This window comes from Schistocerca americana, chromosome 7 (assembly GCF_021461395.2).
Source record: "Schistocerca americana isolate TAMUIC-IGC-003095 chromosome 7, iqSchAmer2.1, whole genome shotgun sequence".
NCBI lineage: Eukaryota > Metazoa > Arthropoda > Insecta > Orthoptera > Acrididae > Schistocerca > Schistocerca americana.
The window spans coordinates 604037967-604056193 of NC_060125.1; the positions used below are offsets into that span (position 1 = coordinate 604037967).

At 37.6% G+C, this 18227-nt stretch overlaps 1 protein-coding gene across 3 annotated transcripts in view; it reads right to left on the reverse strand.

The window, feature by feature from the left end:
• The window catches only part of LOC124622555 (serine/threonine-protein kinase ULK3), a 120015-nt gene that overhangs the window by 74973 nt on the left and 26815 nt on the right, over window positions 1–18227 (reverse strand). For all 3 annotated transcript variants that reach the window (XR_006980651.1, XM_047148291.1, XM_047148290.1), the window contains exon 2: window positions 333–484. Coding sequence is in view for 2 of the 3 variants with exons in the window: in XM_047148291.1 (XP_047004247.1) it covers window positions 333–484 (152 nt within the window). In the remaining variant the exon portion in view is untranslated. The remainder of the gene's footprint in view (window positions 1–332; window positions 485–18227) is intronic.

Consider the following 18227-nt stretch of genomic DNA (forward strand, 5'->3'; position numbering starts at 1 on the left):
GCTGAAAATACGCAGTTGACAAATGAATTAACGTCTAGAAGCGAGTGCAAAACCGCCCCTGCAACTACTGAAGATGCTGCTGCACTCTTTAGGAAGCGCGCGTTAGTCTGGTCTCTCCACTGATTCCCCTCTGTTGCAATTACACCTATGGTATATCTGTCTGTATCATTGAGGCATGAAAGCCACTCCACCTGGACAAGGTCTATGGTTCATGAGGGTAGGCAGTATACACAGCATTGAATATTTTAGGTAGTCCTAGTTTTGCCCATAGCCTGTCAGGTTTTGTAACTTTTAACAAAAATGTAATACAACCTAAAATTGAGTACAATTACCTTTCATCCCACATGAAATCTTTCATTTCAACAATATTTTTATGTTTCAGGACTTTCAGCAGTGATATTTCTGTTACCAGATTATCAATGGCAGATCCACTCAGTCTAGATTTATCTACACATTTCACAGCAACTACCTCTCTTGCACCAACCTGAAAAAGAGTGGAAATTGCTGTAACAAAATACAGATTAAGAAAAATTACTTTTGTGTTTGTGTAAGTGAGTGTGTGTGTGTGTGTGTGTGTGTGAGAGAGAGAGAGAGAGAGAGAGAGAGAGAGAGAGAGCAGCAGCATAAAGTCAAAGAAATCAAAGAAATACTTTTAGGTTACGGTTATTATTATGTAGTAAACTTACATCCTAAAATATAATAATGAAAAAGTTATCAATATTTAACTAAATGAATAAACAAATGTATCATCATGTATCATCAGAGATAATAAGCAATTTGACCATCAAACTGGAATTACTCTACATGCGAAATGGGTACATCGTTTTTTTTTTTTAGTAGATGGATGGAAAAATGATTTAAACCCCTTATTTATGAGAAGAGTGAATTCTCTTGCTGAAGTTTACTGTAATGACATAAAGATGCTATCATGGATCTGTTTTGTGGGCTAAACCCTTCAGGCACCTTACAACAGGTCTGACATAGACCACATCCTCAACCAGTGTTGAATGTTCCATAAACAAAGGAAAGCAGAATTTTGCCATTGGTTCCAAAGCACAGGAAACACTTGTTGTAGGCTTGTGCAAAGTTAACTTATAGTTACTATTCTACAACAGGACTGATACCTGGCATTAACTGCTTGATGAAATCTAATACACACTTTATGTTCCAGTCGCAGATAAGATAAAAACTGAAAAATGGAAAATCCAGGATGGAATGTAACAATGTTATGAAAAGGAAAGTTGCTGCTCACCATATAATGGTAATATTGTAAGATAAAAACTGAGGAGACCTTTAACAGTGTAACAACAAATAGTTAAGGTTAACTTTTATCTGTCTACAGATTTCAAAACTGTCCCAAGAGTTGCAGTTTCCTCACAAATTGCATATCAAAAGCTCAGAACAATTGTTCTGTTTGCAAAAGGTATCTTCCACTTGTGGCAGAGGAGACATGAGTACATTTACTGTGAAGTTAGCAACACCAAGATTGGACAATGAATGAATGAACTGAGAGATGTGCTCTTCAAAGATGACTCCAACTTCACTGTGAAAATTCTCACTGTAAGTTGTTGGTGAAGTGAGTAGGCTCAATTTGTAACATAAACAAGTGACAGTCTTAATGCGAAATACCCTTTGGCTTCACTGAATTATTTTTAATTTTTAGCTGTCTGAATTGATACATACTTATCATCTTGACTTTGTTTCTTTCATCTTTATTTTTCAGTTTATGAGGAGAGAGCCATTAGTTCTAGTACCTTCAAGCTAGGTACTTGTAGCTCTTTCTATGTGTTTGTAACAAAACTATTGGCCACAGCCTTCATCAGTAAGAGAGAGGTGCGTGCGTGACACACACACACACACACACACACACACACACACACACACACACACACACACACACAAAGCAAGCAAGCACATGTCATGCACACATATCAGTCACAGCCTTCATCAGTAGCAGAGAGACACACACTGTTCACACACACAATCAAGCACACCTCACACACAAACTGACGAATGTTGTCGGCGAAAGCTTTATGTAAGTGTCTTTTATTTGTGCCTGTCTGCAACTTGACGTGTCTTCTTCATGGCAACTGGCAATCTGTCTTTTCCTACATTGTTGATATTCCACCTGGAGATCCATTGTTCGATCTGTTGTTTGTAACTTAGATTTTTTTTTTCTAGAGTTGTGTATTTCCTTTATTCATAGAAATATCTATTTAAATTTCATTCTCATTCTCCTCAGCCAGGATAGTGTGGTTCTTGGAAGTAAAATATAATTCTTACGCCGTCTGGGGTGGCCGAGCGGTTCTAGGCACTACAGTCTGGAGCCGCGCGACCGCTACGGTCGCAGGTTCGAATCCTGCCTCGGGCATGGATGTGTGTGATGTCCTTAGGTTAGTTAGGTTTAAGTAGTTCTAAGTTCTAGGGGACTGATGACCTCAGAAGTTAAGTCCCATAGTGCTCAGAGCCATTTGAACCATAATTCTTACAAAAATAAGTATCCAAGTTTGAAGACTGTCTCTTGTTATGCAATGGTATTTGTCACTTACACACACTACACGTTCTAGATGCAGTCAAGATAAAAACTGAGCAGACTTGTAATAGGATAACAACAAATAGTTAACTCTTATCTGTCAACAGACAATGTCTACAAATTGCAAACAATAGTGACTTACAAATCCTAAAGTTATCTATTACCATCACATACTAAATGAAGGTCCTAATATTAAGTTTATATGTTTCCAGATTGATAACAAAATAAACTGAAGTCAGTACACCACTTTGCTGAAATCGTAACTAAGTTTGCTTTGTAGCTAGGAATATTTTTCAATGTGACACCTTCCATACAAAAGTCCTAATATATTTTACATAATTTCACTCTCTGCTGCTTTACACCATAATATTATGGGGCAAGGCAGCAAAAAATCAATAAAGTTTTTGTGAATAAAGTTGTATTTATTAGTCAACAAGAGCTGCTCATAAAATAAAACTTTATTCACCACTAATTTAGATAAAAAATATCTTAAGGAGACATAAGTTATTGCAGCAGCCTATATGGTATCATTACTCTTGTGTCAATGAAAATAAAATTTAAAAAAATCCTGTGTCTCTGTCAAAAGCATTAACACAGTTAAATAATCATAGCACACCATCCATGTTCATGTTCTCTGCCATAAGCTGGAGGGCACTCTGCATACTTAAAACTGTACAGACCAGCTGCAGGCACATGTGTTGGGGTACTTACAGCTGCATAGTGTGCCAGGGGCATTTTTGCCTACTTGAAAACCAATTTGCAGATTGTATGAGAAAAGAATCCCTCAGCATAGACCTAAATTTCTCTAATTTTATAATCAATGTCATTATGCAAGTTTTATGCTGGACAAAGTAATTTGTCACTTTACTGATGTTGGTCCTCGGAATTTTGAGAGCAAGACTCTCTGCAGTACATGGCATCTCTTTTGTAGTGGCTCGCACTGGAGCTTTCTGAGTATTCCTGTGACTAAACAAACATGTATGCAGCATGAGAAGAATAATTGTTTGAATGCCTCTGCGCATGCAGTACTTATTCTGATCTTATCCTCACAATCCCTATGTGAGCAATACATAGGGCATTATAGTATATTCCTTCAGTCATCATTTAAAGCCGGTTCTTGAAACTTTGTTAATAGGCTTTCTTGGGATAGATTACAATTATCTTCAAGAGTCTGCCAGTTCAGTTTCTTCAGTATCTCTGTGACACTTTCCCACAAATAAAACAAACGTTTGACACCCCGTGGTGCCCTTCTCTTCTCTTCAATATCCCTGATAGTTCTATCTGGTACAGGTCCCACAAACTTGAGCAGTTGTATGAATGATTTTTAACCAATCACCTTTGTAGACTGACTGCACTTTCCCAGTATTCTACTAATAAACCAAAGTCTACCACCTGCTTTACCCTTGATTGAACCTATGTGATCATTCCATTTCATATTCCTACAAAGTGTTACACTCAGGTATTTGTAGAGTTGTCCGATTCCAACAGTGACTCATTGATGTTACAGTCATGAGGATGCTTAATCTTTTGTGTTAAGTGTGCAATTTTACATTTCTGTATATTTAAAGCAAATCTTGTCAGGATATGATTAAATATTTATGCAGATTCTTCCAGACAGTACTTCGTTACAGATAACTGCATCATCTGCAAAAAGTCTGAGGTTACTATTAATCTTGTCTGCAAGGTTATTAGTATACAACATGAACAGCTAGAGTAGCATCACACTTCCGTAGGTCAAACCCACATTTACCTCTACATCTGATGATGACTCTCCATATAAGATAACATGCTGTGTCCTTCCTACCAAAAATCCTGAAACCAATCTCAAATTTCACTTGATACCCTATATGATTGTACTTTTGACAATAAGCATAGGTGTGAGGCTGAGTCAAATGCTTTTCAGAAATCAAAAAATACTACATCTAACTGGCTGCCTTGATCCAAAGCTTTCAGTATGTCATTGATAAAAGTGCAAGTCAGGTTTCACACGATGGATGTGTTTGGAATCCATGATGGTTGGCACTGAGGAGGTTATTCTGCTGAGGATATTGCATTATGTTTGAACAACAAATATGTTCTAAGATTTTATAACAAATTGATGTCAAGGGTACTGGATAGTAGTTTGGTTGGGCAGTAGTTTTGCAGATCACTTCTACTACCCTTCTTATAGACAGATGTGACCTGTGTTTTTTTCCAAGAACTGGGGCACGGATTTTTGTTTGGGGAATCTATGCTATATTATAGTTACAAGAGGGGCTAACTAAGTCACAAATTCATTATATAATCAGACAGGGATTCCATCAGGCTCTGAAGCATTGTTCAGTTTTAATGATTTCAGCTGTTTCTCAACACCACTTATTTCACTCATCACTCCTGTGGTACAAGGATTAAAATGGGGCACTTCTCCTGGGTTTTCCTTTGTAAAGGAACACTTAAAAATGGATTTAAGCATTTCATGTTTTGCTTTGTTAGCCTCAGTTTCAGTTCCCATCTCATCCACTAGGGTCTGGACACTAGCTTTAGTGCCACTTTACATATGACCAGAATTTCTTTGGGTTCTTTGAAAGGTCATTTGACAATATTCTGCTATGGTAATCACTGAAGCCATCACATACTGCTCTCGTCTATCTATCTATAACCCTATGCTTTATTTTACACCTATTGTGCAGTAATCTATTTCTTTAGAAGTTTATTTACAGTGACTGTATAGCATGGAGGTTCTCTCCATTACGAACTGTTCTACTGGATACATATCTATCCAGTGCATAAACTATTCTTTTAAAGTTGAGCCGTAGTTCTTTTACATGCTCCTGCCCAGTGCTGAAAGTTTCAAATTCCTCATTGTGTGTGATACTCCTGATTTTTTATCTTGTTTACAGAACATACAAATCTTTCTGCTTCTTTTAGCTGTTCTTTGTACTTGGTAATCATTGTTGCCACAACCCCATTGAGTCACAGACAGACACAACAAAATGTCTGCCATACATGTTGAGCTTTCAGCCAGAAAGCCATAGTAGATAACATGCACACATTTATGCAAGCACAATGCACAGCACACAAACACAAGATCACTGTGCTGGGCTACTGAGGCCGGAATGCATGCAACTGTGGCTGATGGGAAAAGCAATTTTGGTGGTGGTGGTGGTGGTGGTAGTGGTGGTGGTGGTGGTGGTGGTGGTGGGGGGGGGGGGGGGATGTAAACTGCTACTTGTGGGAGCATGTAGGGATGTACGTGGTGGGGTCAGGGTAGGGCAGCTTGGTTAGAGGGTTGGGGAGGCAGGGGGAGCAGAAAAGGAAAGTAGTAGAGGAGGGGAAAGAAAGACTGTGGGTGCATGTATGCAATAGAAGACTGTGTAGAGCAGGAGTGGTAGTGGGAAAGGTGATAGGTGGATTTTCCCACAGTTTATCCATGACCATTCATGCAGGCGGACATCTTTCGATTGTCATGCCCACATAGAACACAGCACAGCGATTTCAGCTTAGTTTGTAGCTCATGTAACTGCTTTCACAGGTAGTCCTACCTTTGATGAGATAGGTGATGATTGTGACCAGACTGGAATAGATGATGGTGGGAGGATGTATGACACACACCTTGTATCTACATCTATTGCAGAGATATGAGCCATGAGGCCAGGGTTGTCTTATCTCTTGAGTCACCAACCAGCTCCCAGAGTCCCACCATCTGACCACAAAGAAGCACTCATCTAGTGACCCGGTACCACCCAGGACTTGAGCAACTGAATCATATTCTCTACCAGGGATTGACTTCCTCTCATTGAGCACTGAAATGAGGAATATCCTACCCACTGTCCCTCCCACAGTGGTATTCTACTGCACATCGAACCTACGCAATATCCTTGTCCATCCCTACTCCACCCCCGCTTCCAATCCCTTGCCTCATGTCTCACACTCCTGCAGTAGATCTAAATGCATGACCTGTCACATACAACCTCCCATCACTATCTACTACAATGTCACAAGTATTACCTATCCCATCAATGGCAGGGCTACCAGTGAAAGCAGTCATCTCATCTACAAACTAAGCTGCAACCACAGTCCTGCATTCTATGTGGGCACGATAACCGACAAGAAATATACCTGCACGAATGGCCACTGACAGACTGAGGCCAAAATACAGCTGAACCACCAAGTTGCTACACACAATATTCATCACTTTAATGCCTACTTCACAGCCTACGCCAACTGGATCCTTCTTACCCACACCAACTTTTCTCCATTGCATGGGTGGGAACTCACCTTGCAATATATCCTACATTTCCATATCCCCCCCCCCCCTCCCCCGGCCACAACCTTTGTTAATTCCTGTCCTTCCAAGCACCTCTCTCCTTCACTGCTCCCACTCCAACACTATACAGCCTTCTACTCTTTTTCCCCTTCCTCTACTTCTTTTCTCCTCCTTCACCCCCCCCCCCCCCCTTCCTCCAGCCTTAAACCTGATGACTGCATCTAGCTGTCCTGCCCTGTCCCCACCACCTCCCTGGTCCCTGCATGCTACTACAAGCAGCACTTTACTTTCCCCCACCCCTACCCTGCATCCCTCCCCCTCCCCTCTCCAGCCTACTTTTTACACCCACTATGCAAACTACTTCTCCCATCAGGGTGCAGTTGCTTGCAGTCTGGTCTCAGTGGCCAGGGACAGTGTTCTTGTGTGTGTGTGTGTGTGTGTGTGTGTGTGTGTGTGTGTGTGTGTGTCGTCTACTTTAGCAAAAGGCCTTTTTACTGAAAGATCAACATGTAGGGCAGTCTTTTTGTTGTATCTGTCAGTGACTCAACATCTCCTGTATATGAGACAAGGTCACAATAAAAGAATGGAAAAAAAACACTGCCTGAAGAACTCTGGAATGGACAGAATCTTTCTTTTTCATAATACTGCCATTACTCCATCCTGGATTTTTCATTGTTTGAAGTTATGAGTAGAATACAAGGGACAGAGATGCACTCTCTATGAGGTCCTGACTAAGATGAGATGGGACACAATAAGACATCAAACAAAAAGAAACATGCTTCAGATCAGTCACCTAAAAGAGATGATGGAGAGGAATAGACTGACATGGCCACAATAAAAGAATGGGAAAAGAAACACTGCCTGAAGGTCTCTGGAATGGACAGTATCTGGAAGAAGGCCAATTGGAAGACCACAAACAAGATGGAGAGACCAGAAGAATGAGGTGAATCAGAGATGACTACAATGCAAGGAAATGCTCAAAGACAAGACTTTAACAGAAAATAGAAGACTGAAAGAGACTTTGTGGAGGACATGCATTAATCAGAAATGTTTTAGGAACAAGAAGAGTAGTTCTCTTTAATGTCAATATACTTTGTGCAACAATTTTCGAGCCAGTAGATTCTATCCTCATAGTGCAGTTCTGGAAAATCTGATCTGATTTTTTTCCTTCGTAATTTCAGCCTTCTCTCATTTTTTTAAAAAATGTTTTCCATGCAACTAGTCAAGATAAACTGCATAATATTCATCAAATATTGTTTCATCCTTTCCAAGGTAACCAATCAGAAAAACCCTTTTTGCAATCCTCACTCCCCCTCCCCCAAAACAAAATATCAAAAATGCTGTATTCTTTACTTTGCAACACATTAGAGAAACTTATCCTTTTACTGGTACCTAATTGCCTACTTCTATCCACCGCTTTGATTTCTGTTACCTTTCTGAGGCCAAATTGGTCCAGTTATCATTCAGGGCAATAAATCAGGCCACAAAATCTCATGGATAAAAATAATGTCATAAATATTGCTGAAAAACTTATTTTTGTATTTGCTTTGTCAAGAATTAGAAAGAAAATGCCACATATCTTGCTCAATGGTTTCTTTTCACTAATTCTTCATGTGAAATGGATGGTATGCTTTCTTCTTATATGCCTGTGGCACCAGCTACTCTATGCAACTTTAATCAGTAATTATCAAGTATAATAGGTTGTTGATGTTTTCAACTGTTGTTGCAATTTTGAGATGTCCTTCATGTAGATTGTTCCTTTAATCCAAAAAAATATACATGATTACTTCAGCCAGTTACTAAAGTGAGCAAAGGAATCTGAATACCACCCCTATCTGTAAAACCAAATTTTCAGATAGGTCTATACAATAATATGGATGGCACAGGGTCCTTAATTTTTATCCAGATTATTTTTGGACTTCAAGGTTTTTAAATCCATCTGATATACTAGAAACATTGTCCATGTTCTCTATATAAAACGATTCTGGGTGTAATTGTGACCACATGATGCTCAGTAGTTTCCAGCATGCAGATAACCCTGAGAGCAATATTTTAAACGTGATATACCAACACTGAATTCTGATCACAGTTGCAGAATATAAAGGACTAAAGAAGGAAATCAGTGTCACATAAAGTTGTTAAATATTCAAAAAGCTGACTCGTGGGGTATGCAGGACCAATAGAGCAAATAAGGGTAACATAAAAGACTGTTGTTTTTGTTAGGAGGGCTGAATTGCACCGTATTCAGGTATCAGTTACTAGCCAATGACAACATGTCAGCTTGTTTCTCCTGTACTCTTTCTAGCCAGTATGAAAATGATAAGAGCTTTAATCCTGTAGCACACTAATGACTAAAAGCCAAAAATAACTGGGAAAAGAGAAAATGATTGGGAAAAGGAGAGCAATCACTTTAAACGAATGTCAAGATTTTCCTATTAGAAAGTTGGCTTTTAAGTATGGAAGGAGAACTTCCTGTATCAAACAGACATGTGATTCGAAGATAACAAAAATCAGTTTCTTTATCATGTTTGTAATTTAGTTGTGAGCAGTGCGTAGCATCTTGGTGGAGTCTTAGAAGTATCAAAATATTTTACAGAGAGCTAAAAAAATTATTTTGTGATTATACTAGATAGTTCTGTGTTGCAACAATACATAACAATACATATCACTTCAGAGTCTGGTTATCTCGAAATGGAATCAAGAAAAGATTCTTAATAACTGCTGATTTCAAGATAGATTTAGCCAGTGAAGCCAAGAACTCAACAAAATTCACTGATATGATTCAAATACCAAGTTTCAGTGCTAATTTAACTGATTTTACTAAAGTAAACGAAATGTCAGCAATATGTGAAGATAATATTTTAACCAATTACACTTATAATGAGACAAATAAATTTTATTTAGATTTAGGACTTTCTGATCATTGTGGTCTGTTTATGGAGTACCAAAAACAACAGAATCTTGCTTAAAAAAACATCTGCACCAAACACCAGTTCCGCACAGAAAATACGGACTTATTCCATCATAGATTAAATAAGGTGGAGTGGGCTATAGATAACAGTATTTCATGTTCTGAAAATTTTGCTTCTTTCTTGGAAAACTTCCAGTATGTTTTTAATGAATATTTCCCCCTTACCATACATCATAAAAAAGTAGGCAATAAAATAAGTGGATTATTGAGAGAATAAAAATCTCTAGTGCAACAAAAGACAGATATACAAGGAACTGAAACGTGGCTTTTGTTACCCATGTAAAAAATTACAAAAACACTTTTTAAAAAGTTGTAAAGGCAGCAAAAGAACTGGCAATAATAGATTTATTTTGGACAGTGAAAACCAATCAAAGGCATTATGGTCAGTGATCAAAGCTGAAACTAGTGACACAGCTAGAGGTCATAATATTTATAAAATCATGATAAGAGAACAAAACTATTGTTAATCCTGCTTAGATTTCTAACAATGGAAAATCCGGGATGGAATGTAACTATATTGTGAAGAGGAAAGTTGAAGGAAAGTTCCTTTTCATAATATTACTGCTTAGATTTCTGAATTATTTAATGAATTCTTTATAAACATAAACAAGTCAAACATGAATGTGGAGAATTACTCAAATAAGGTAAATTTCTTTAACACTGAGCAATTTGAAGGCGAAGTTTTCAGTACATTTAGCAAAATTACTGTAAAAGATTTAGAAAGCAGAAAAACATCAGCAGTATGGGATGTGATACCAACAAAAGTGTTAAAAACAGTCTCTACAATAATTGTACAGTCACTGTCTACAATAGTCAACCAGGCCATTCAAGAAGGTTATTTTCCACACCCACTTAAGTACACAGTAGTCAAGCCACTATTCAAAAAAGGCACAAAAGAACACATGGTAATCTATGGCCAAATCTCTCTTCTTCCAGCACTATCAAAAATATTCAAAAAGGTAGACACAATATAAATTCAAAATTTCAAAGAAAAAATTTAAAATAAGCTCAGAAAATCAGTGTGGATTTCAAAAAGGCAAAACCATTTTGTAGATAAAATTAGCTCCTCTCTAGACAACTTATTGTACGCCACAGGAATTTTTTGCAAGCTATCTAAGGCCTTTGATAGTGTGAATCATTCCTTGCATTACATTATCTTAATACTTGTTCCGTAGATCATGAATACAACATTTCATAATGAAGTAGAACATGTCAATTTAACATGAGTTTTCATTATACAATTTTTTTAATTTACTTATTTATTTATTTATTTTGTTATCGTTTACTACTTCATACCTAAAAATTCATCTGATGAGTAGAAGGCATTGTCATTCAGAAATTCTTTTAATTTGTTTTTAAATGTTGGATAGCTACCTGTCGGCCTTTTAATGCTATTTGACAAATGACCAAAGATTTTGTGGCAGCATAATTAACCCCTTTCTGTGCCAAACTCTGATTTAATCCAGAACAGTGAAGATCATCCTTTCTGCTAGTGTTGTAGCTATGCATTTTGCTATGACTTTTGAATTGGGGTATGTTACTAACAACAAATTTCATAAGTGAATATATGTATTGCAAAGGTATTGTGAATATACCAAGTTCCTTAAATAAATGTCTTGCAAGGTGATCTTGGGTGGTCTCCAGCTATTATTCTGATTACATGCTTTTGTGCAATGAATACTCTTTCTCTTAGTGATGAATTACCCCAAAATATGATGCCATATGAAAGCAGTGAATCACAATACGCTTAGTAAGCTAATTTACTGATAAGTTTATCACCAAAATTTGCACTTACCAAAATAGCTGAATGCAAGTGTTTCAGCAGATCATCAATGTGTTTCTTCTGATTCAATTTCTCATCAGTGGACACACCCAAAAATTTTGAACATTCTGCCATAGCAACAGACTTCTATTCAAAGTCTATATTTATCAATGGTGTTATGCTATTTGCTGGACAGCACTGTACATCTCTTGTTTTCTCAAAATTTAGTGGGAGTCCACTTGAAGAGAACGACTTAATAATTTTATGAAAGTCATTACTTACAATTTCCTCAGCCAATTCTTGTTTGTTATGTGTGAATACTATATTTTTATCATCAACAAAAGGAATTAGCTTTGCATTTTCAAGAGTGGCAAGTCATTACATATTAAGAACAATAAGGAACCCAAGACCGAATCCTGTAGGACACAGTTCTTGACACCTCCCCAGTTAGAGGACTGTTGATTTCTGTAGACTAACCGTACTGTCAATTTCAACCTTCTATACTCTTACAGTTAAATATGAATTAAACTGTTTGTGCACTATCCCTCTCACACCACAACACTTAAGCTTATTTAGAAGAATTTCATGAATCACGTAGTCAAAAGTGTTTGAGAGATCACAAAATATCTCAGTGAGTGATGTTATTCAGAGTATTTAATATTTGATCAGTGAAAGCATACATAGCATTTTCTGTTCAAAAGCCTTTCTGAAAATCAAACTGACATTTTCTTAGTACTTCATTTTTACAAATGTGTGAAGCTACTCTCGAGTACACGCTATTTCTACTCTGTATACTGGAAAAGTGTGGAATAGGGATATTTTATTACAAGTCACACTTAAACAACAAGACAAATAGTGATTCTATCATCAGAGAGAGGAATTTACACTTCAAAATGGAAAACTATTTCACAGTGAGTACCCCAAGGTTCTGTCTTAGATCCCATTATGTTTCTGTTTTACGTAAATGATCTACCGCTTAATATTGAGTGTCATTCAGTTTTATTTGCAGATGAAACACCTGTAATACTGAAAGTAACAGTACTGACCAAATTCCACAAACTGTATTAAATACTTTAGAAAAATTTGATACCTAGTTTGATTTACATGGGTTAAAATTAAACATGGAAAACACTTAGTTAATCCAGTATAAAACAAAACAAGCAAAATTGAAGCAAAATTAAATGATATACAGATAAGTTACAAAAACCAGAATTTGCAGCAGGCTATGCGAAATTCCTGAGAATGCAACTATATAAAAATCTATCATGGGGCTCACATATACAGTACCTTTCAAATAAATTAAATACCCTAGCATTTGCAAGAAGGAGAATGTACAATTCTACCAGTATGGACATAGGAAAAGTGGTATGTCACAGCTACTTTGAGTCAGTAATAAGATCTGGAATTGTATTTTGGGGCAACTCAAACCATATGTATCATACATTAAAACTTCAGAAAACTATCGTTAGAAATATGCACATTGTAGGGTGAAGAAAATCATGTCACCCGCTCCTATAGAATCTAAGTATAGTAAGTGTTCCCTCTCTATACATCTATGAGCTGATTATCTTTTTACATAGTAACCTGATCTATTTGTAGCAAATAATTTTCAACATGATTACAACACTAGAAATCCAAATAATTTTATCCTACCCACCCACGGTTTTAAACTTTATGCTCAAATGCCACAGTATATGAGTGTGAAAATTTATAACAAAGTGAAAGGAAGAGAATTGCTCAGTACAAAATTAGAAACACTGAAAAAAACCTTATGTGAGAAACTAGTGCATAACTGTTACCAATCAGGAGAAGAATTCATGAACGACAACCTGAAAATTTGAGCAGGAGAGAGCACTTAGGACACTTAATTTTTAAAAGTTTGTTGCTTTGTAAGAAAAATTATTAACTACTTAATTAGTTATCCAGTACAGTACATAACATTAATAATATAATAAGAAAAATTGTGAACCAGTTTTTTGTGTTTTGATGAGTCTCCTGTATATTAAGTCAATGACTTGAAATTGTATGTTATGAAACAATAAACTTATATTCTATTTTATTCTACCCTATTCACTCCTCTCAGCAAATGTGAGCATACTCCAGCAATAAATAAACTATTATTCCCTGCAGTATGATATATCATGTTGCAGCTAGAAATTAGGTCTATTATGGATGTCATCTGGCAGTATCTATGCCTGTTTCAAAAACAAATTAATAGAGAAAGACAAAAAAATGCAAAATTATTTCCAAACTAAAACAATGTGTGGTATATAGATAATTCTGGGTGACATGTCCTACTTCTGTAGTAATAATTGCCTTCTTCACAGATTCAAAATTATTGAAAACACTTGCCATTGAAGGAAATGTATCTCGAAGAAAACCAGTTGTATCCTATTAAAGTGACCGACAATAAGCTGTTTCTTGTAAAGTCCCCAACTCAGCCATGCATTCCTCCTCCCAGCCACACAGACAGGATGAGGCCCTTGTCACTCGTATTCACAAAGGGCACAGTTGTATGACACATGCTCCAGTAAGAGGACGTCCAATGTGTAGTGCTTGTGGCGTACAGATCATAGCGCAACACTCTTTAGTAGACTGTATTTTATATTCAGACATGAGGACAGCAATTCATTTGACAACAGCTTTTGTATTTTAATTGACAGTTTTAGAACATCTGCCCATTTTTGCGTTATCTTAAAGGATGCAAGCTAGTGTTTTTGTGCAGATGAGCACAACGAAGGATGAGGGAGCATATATTTGTGTACGACTTGTCTTTCCTTGTCTTATGATATTTCAACATTTTAGTCCTACTTACATTTGCGAGTATGCACATAGTATCACTGTTGAGCATCCATAAACCATGCACACACACACACACACACACACACACACACACACTAAATTGGTCATGCAAAACTAGACGTTTCCAAAATAATGTCAGCAGAGACTTCTGTTGGTTCACAGATATGAAAGCTGTTCATGGAAGAAGCTCTCATGATGAGAAGTTAGTTCAGAATTCCTTCCTTCACATACTTCCAAACTTTCCTATGAAGTATAACATATGAATCTAATGGGAAATGTCAAGTGCTAAAACAGATTTGGGTGTAATATATCTTCCAAGTAACACTTCTTATTTTGTCACTTAGTCTTCTGCCTAAAAGTAGCTTTGATTTAAGTGACTAGTATCAAGTTTTGATGATAGCGAAAAGTAAGGTGGAATGAATCAGTGTTAGCTGATTATCATTGGGCTTTCACCAGAGAATCACCAGTAAAAGCCAAGCCTTCAGGGAACTCCCTTTGTGAGAGAACAATAAGATAAATATACACTGAGGTGACAACGTCCTGGGGAAAGCACATATGCACATATACAGATGGCGGTAGTATTGTGTGTACAAGATGTAAAAGAGCAATGCATTGGCAGAGCTGTCATGTGTACTCGGGTGATTCATGTAAAAAGGTTTCCAGTGTGATTATAGCAGGAGGACGGGCATTAACTGACTTTGAACTTGGAATGGAAGCTGGAGCTACACCCATGCGACATTCCATTTCACAAATCATTAGGGAATTCAATATTCCGAGATCCACAGTGTCAAGAGTGTGCTGAGTATACCAAATGTCAGGCATTACCTCTCACCACAGGTAATACAGTGGCCAATGGTTTTTGCTTAACAACTGAGAGTAGTGGCGTTTGTGTAGACTTGCCAGTACTGACAGACAAACAACACTACGTCAAATAACCACAGAAATCAATGTGGGACATCCGACAAACATATCTGTTAGCACAGTGCAGCAAAATTTGGCATTAATGAGCTATGGCAGCAGATGAGCGATGCAATTGCCTTTGCTAACAGCACAACATTGGCTGCAGCACCTCTTCTGGGCTCATGACCATACCAGTTGGACCCTAGACAACTGGAAAAACATGGCCTGAGCAGCTGAGTAATGACTTTAGTTAGTAAGACCCAATGGTAGGGTTCAAGTGTGGTGCAGACTCAACAGAGCCTTGGACCTAAGTCATCAACAAGACAATGCGAAAGCTGGTGGTGGCTCCATAAAGGTGTGGGTTGTGTTTACATGGAACAGACTGGGCCCTCTGGTCCAAGTGAACCAATCATTGACTGGACATGGTCATGTTCAGCTACTTGGAGACCATTTGCAGCCATCCATGGAAATCACGTTCCCAAACAACAATGGAACTTTTATGGGTGACAATGCGCCATGCCACCAGGTTACAACTGTTCACGATTGGTCTGAAGAACATTCTGGACAATTCAAGCAAATGATTTGGCCATCCAAATTGCCCAACATGAAACCCATCGAACATTTATCACACATAATTGAGAGGTCAGTTCATGCACAACATGCTGCACCGGTAACACTTTCAAAATTGTGGACAGCTATAAAGACAGCATGACTCAATATTTCTGCAATGGACTTCCAACAAGCCGTGTTGAGTTGCTGCAGTGCGCCGGGCAGAAGGAGGTCCGACACGATATTAGGAAGTATACCATGACTTTCGTCAAATCAGTGTAAGCTTTTAACAGTAATTCTAAAAGCTGCAACAGCTAAAAAAAAAAAATAGAGAAAAATATCCATCTTAATGACCATTATCATACTTGGCACCACTAAAAACATGAAGATTAACTGGTCTTATGAACATGCTGGGTTTGCAACCTACCTCATCTGCATCCTCAGTTGCCAAGCCTCCCTGCTGAATAAAGACAGTGAATTTGATCTCAGCAAGGCTTGGGATTTGTTGCATGACAGACTGAGGGCATAGTATGAGGCAGGACACGAACCCAATAAGTGTGCAGCAGCAATTGAGGCATTGGAGTACAGGCCCTCTCCCCACTGCTGCTGAGAATTGAAAGTACTCCAATGAATATAAAAGAACACACCAAGGACCAGCTGATTATTCCTCACCAGTCACCTGAAGGCAGCAGAGTCTCATTACTGAAAATTTGTGCAGTATCAAAGGCTATACCTAGCTGAACACTGGAGAAGAATTTTAATTTAGCTATTGTAATGTCTCTCCCTCTATTTGTTATCCAATATTTCACAACTGCTTTCACAGCTTCTGCTGACAGCTGTATTGCATTTTCAGTTTTCATGGCCACAAGCTGCTTCTTTCAGAAGCATGGTGAAATAGGCACAAAAAAGATCAAAGAGTAATTTGGGGAACAAAATGTTGGTGAATATGTAAAGTTGTACAATTACTGAAATAATCGTGAGAAGGCAGCTTAACACAATTTCTTGACCGTGTCTGGCTACTATTCTTAGTCCTGTCATGTGTTCTTGTATAGGTAGCAAATTAGTAATTGTGTTTAAAATATGCCCACATTAGGTGGTGGTGTTTTAAACTATGTGGATAAATGTACTGTCACTTGAGCAAATGTTTTAATGCATCTCTGCAAATCACATTTAAGTATCTGCCAGAGGGTTCAGCAAATCTCCTGCACAATAGTTCTCTATTATTCCAATCTCAAACAGCACTCAGAAAAAACTAATATGTATATCTTTCCATGCGACCTCTGATTTCCCTTATTTTATTACAATGATCATTTCTCCATATGTAGGTCAGCATCAACAAAATATTTTTGCATTCGGAAGAGAAAGTTGTTGACTGAAATTTCATGACAAGATTCTGCTGCAACAAAAAACGCCTTTGTTTTAATGATGTCCATCTCAAATCCTGTTTCATGTCAGTGACACTCTTTCCCCTATTTCGCGACAATACAAAACTTGCTGCTCTTCTTTCAACTTTCTCGATGTTCTCTGTTAATTTATCTGGTAAGGATCCCAGACTGCACAACAGTATACCAAAAGAGGACAGACAAGTGTAGTGTAGGCAGTCTCTTCAGTAGATCTGTTGCATTTTCTAAGTGTACTGCCAATAAAGTGCAGTCTTTGGTTCCCCTTCCCCACAACATTTTCTATGCGTTCTTTCCAATTTAAGTTGTTTGTAATCGTAATCCCCAGGTATTTAGCTGAATTTAGGCCTTTAGATTTGACTGATTTATTGTGGAACTGAAGTTTACTAGATTTCTTTTAGCACTCATGCGACTGACCTCTCACTTTTCATCGTTTAGGGTCAACTGCCAATTTTTGCACCATACAGACATCTTTTCTAAATCAATTTGAATTTATTTTGATCTTCTGATAATTTTGCTCTATGACAAATGACAGCATCATCTGCAAACAAACTAAGATGGCTGCTCACATTGTCTCCTAAAACGTTTATAAAGATAAGGAACAGCAGGGGGCCTAACACTACCGTGGGGAAGACCAGAAATCACTTCTCTATTACTCGATGACTTTCCATTAATTACTACAAACTTTGACCTCTCTCATAGGTAATCACGAATCCAGTCACATAACTGGGACGATATTCCATAAGCACACAATTTAACTACAAGCCGCTTGTGAGGTACAGTGTCAAAACCCTTCTGGAAATCTAGAAATATGGAATCAATTTGAAATCCCTTGCCAATAGCACTCAACACTACATGTGATTAAAGAGCTAGTTGTGTTTCACAAGGATGATGTTTTCTAAATCTGTGTTAAATGTCTGTCAATAGACCTTTCTCTCCAAGGTAATTCATAATGTCTAAACATAATATATGTTCCAAAATCCTGCTGCATATTGATGTTAATTATATGAGTCTGTAATTTAATGGATTTGCTTTTTAATATTTGCAATTTGTATCCTTCTATC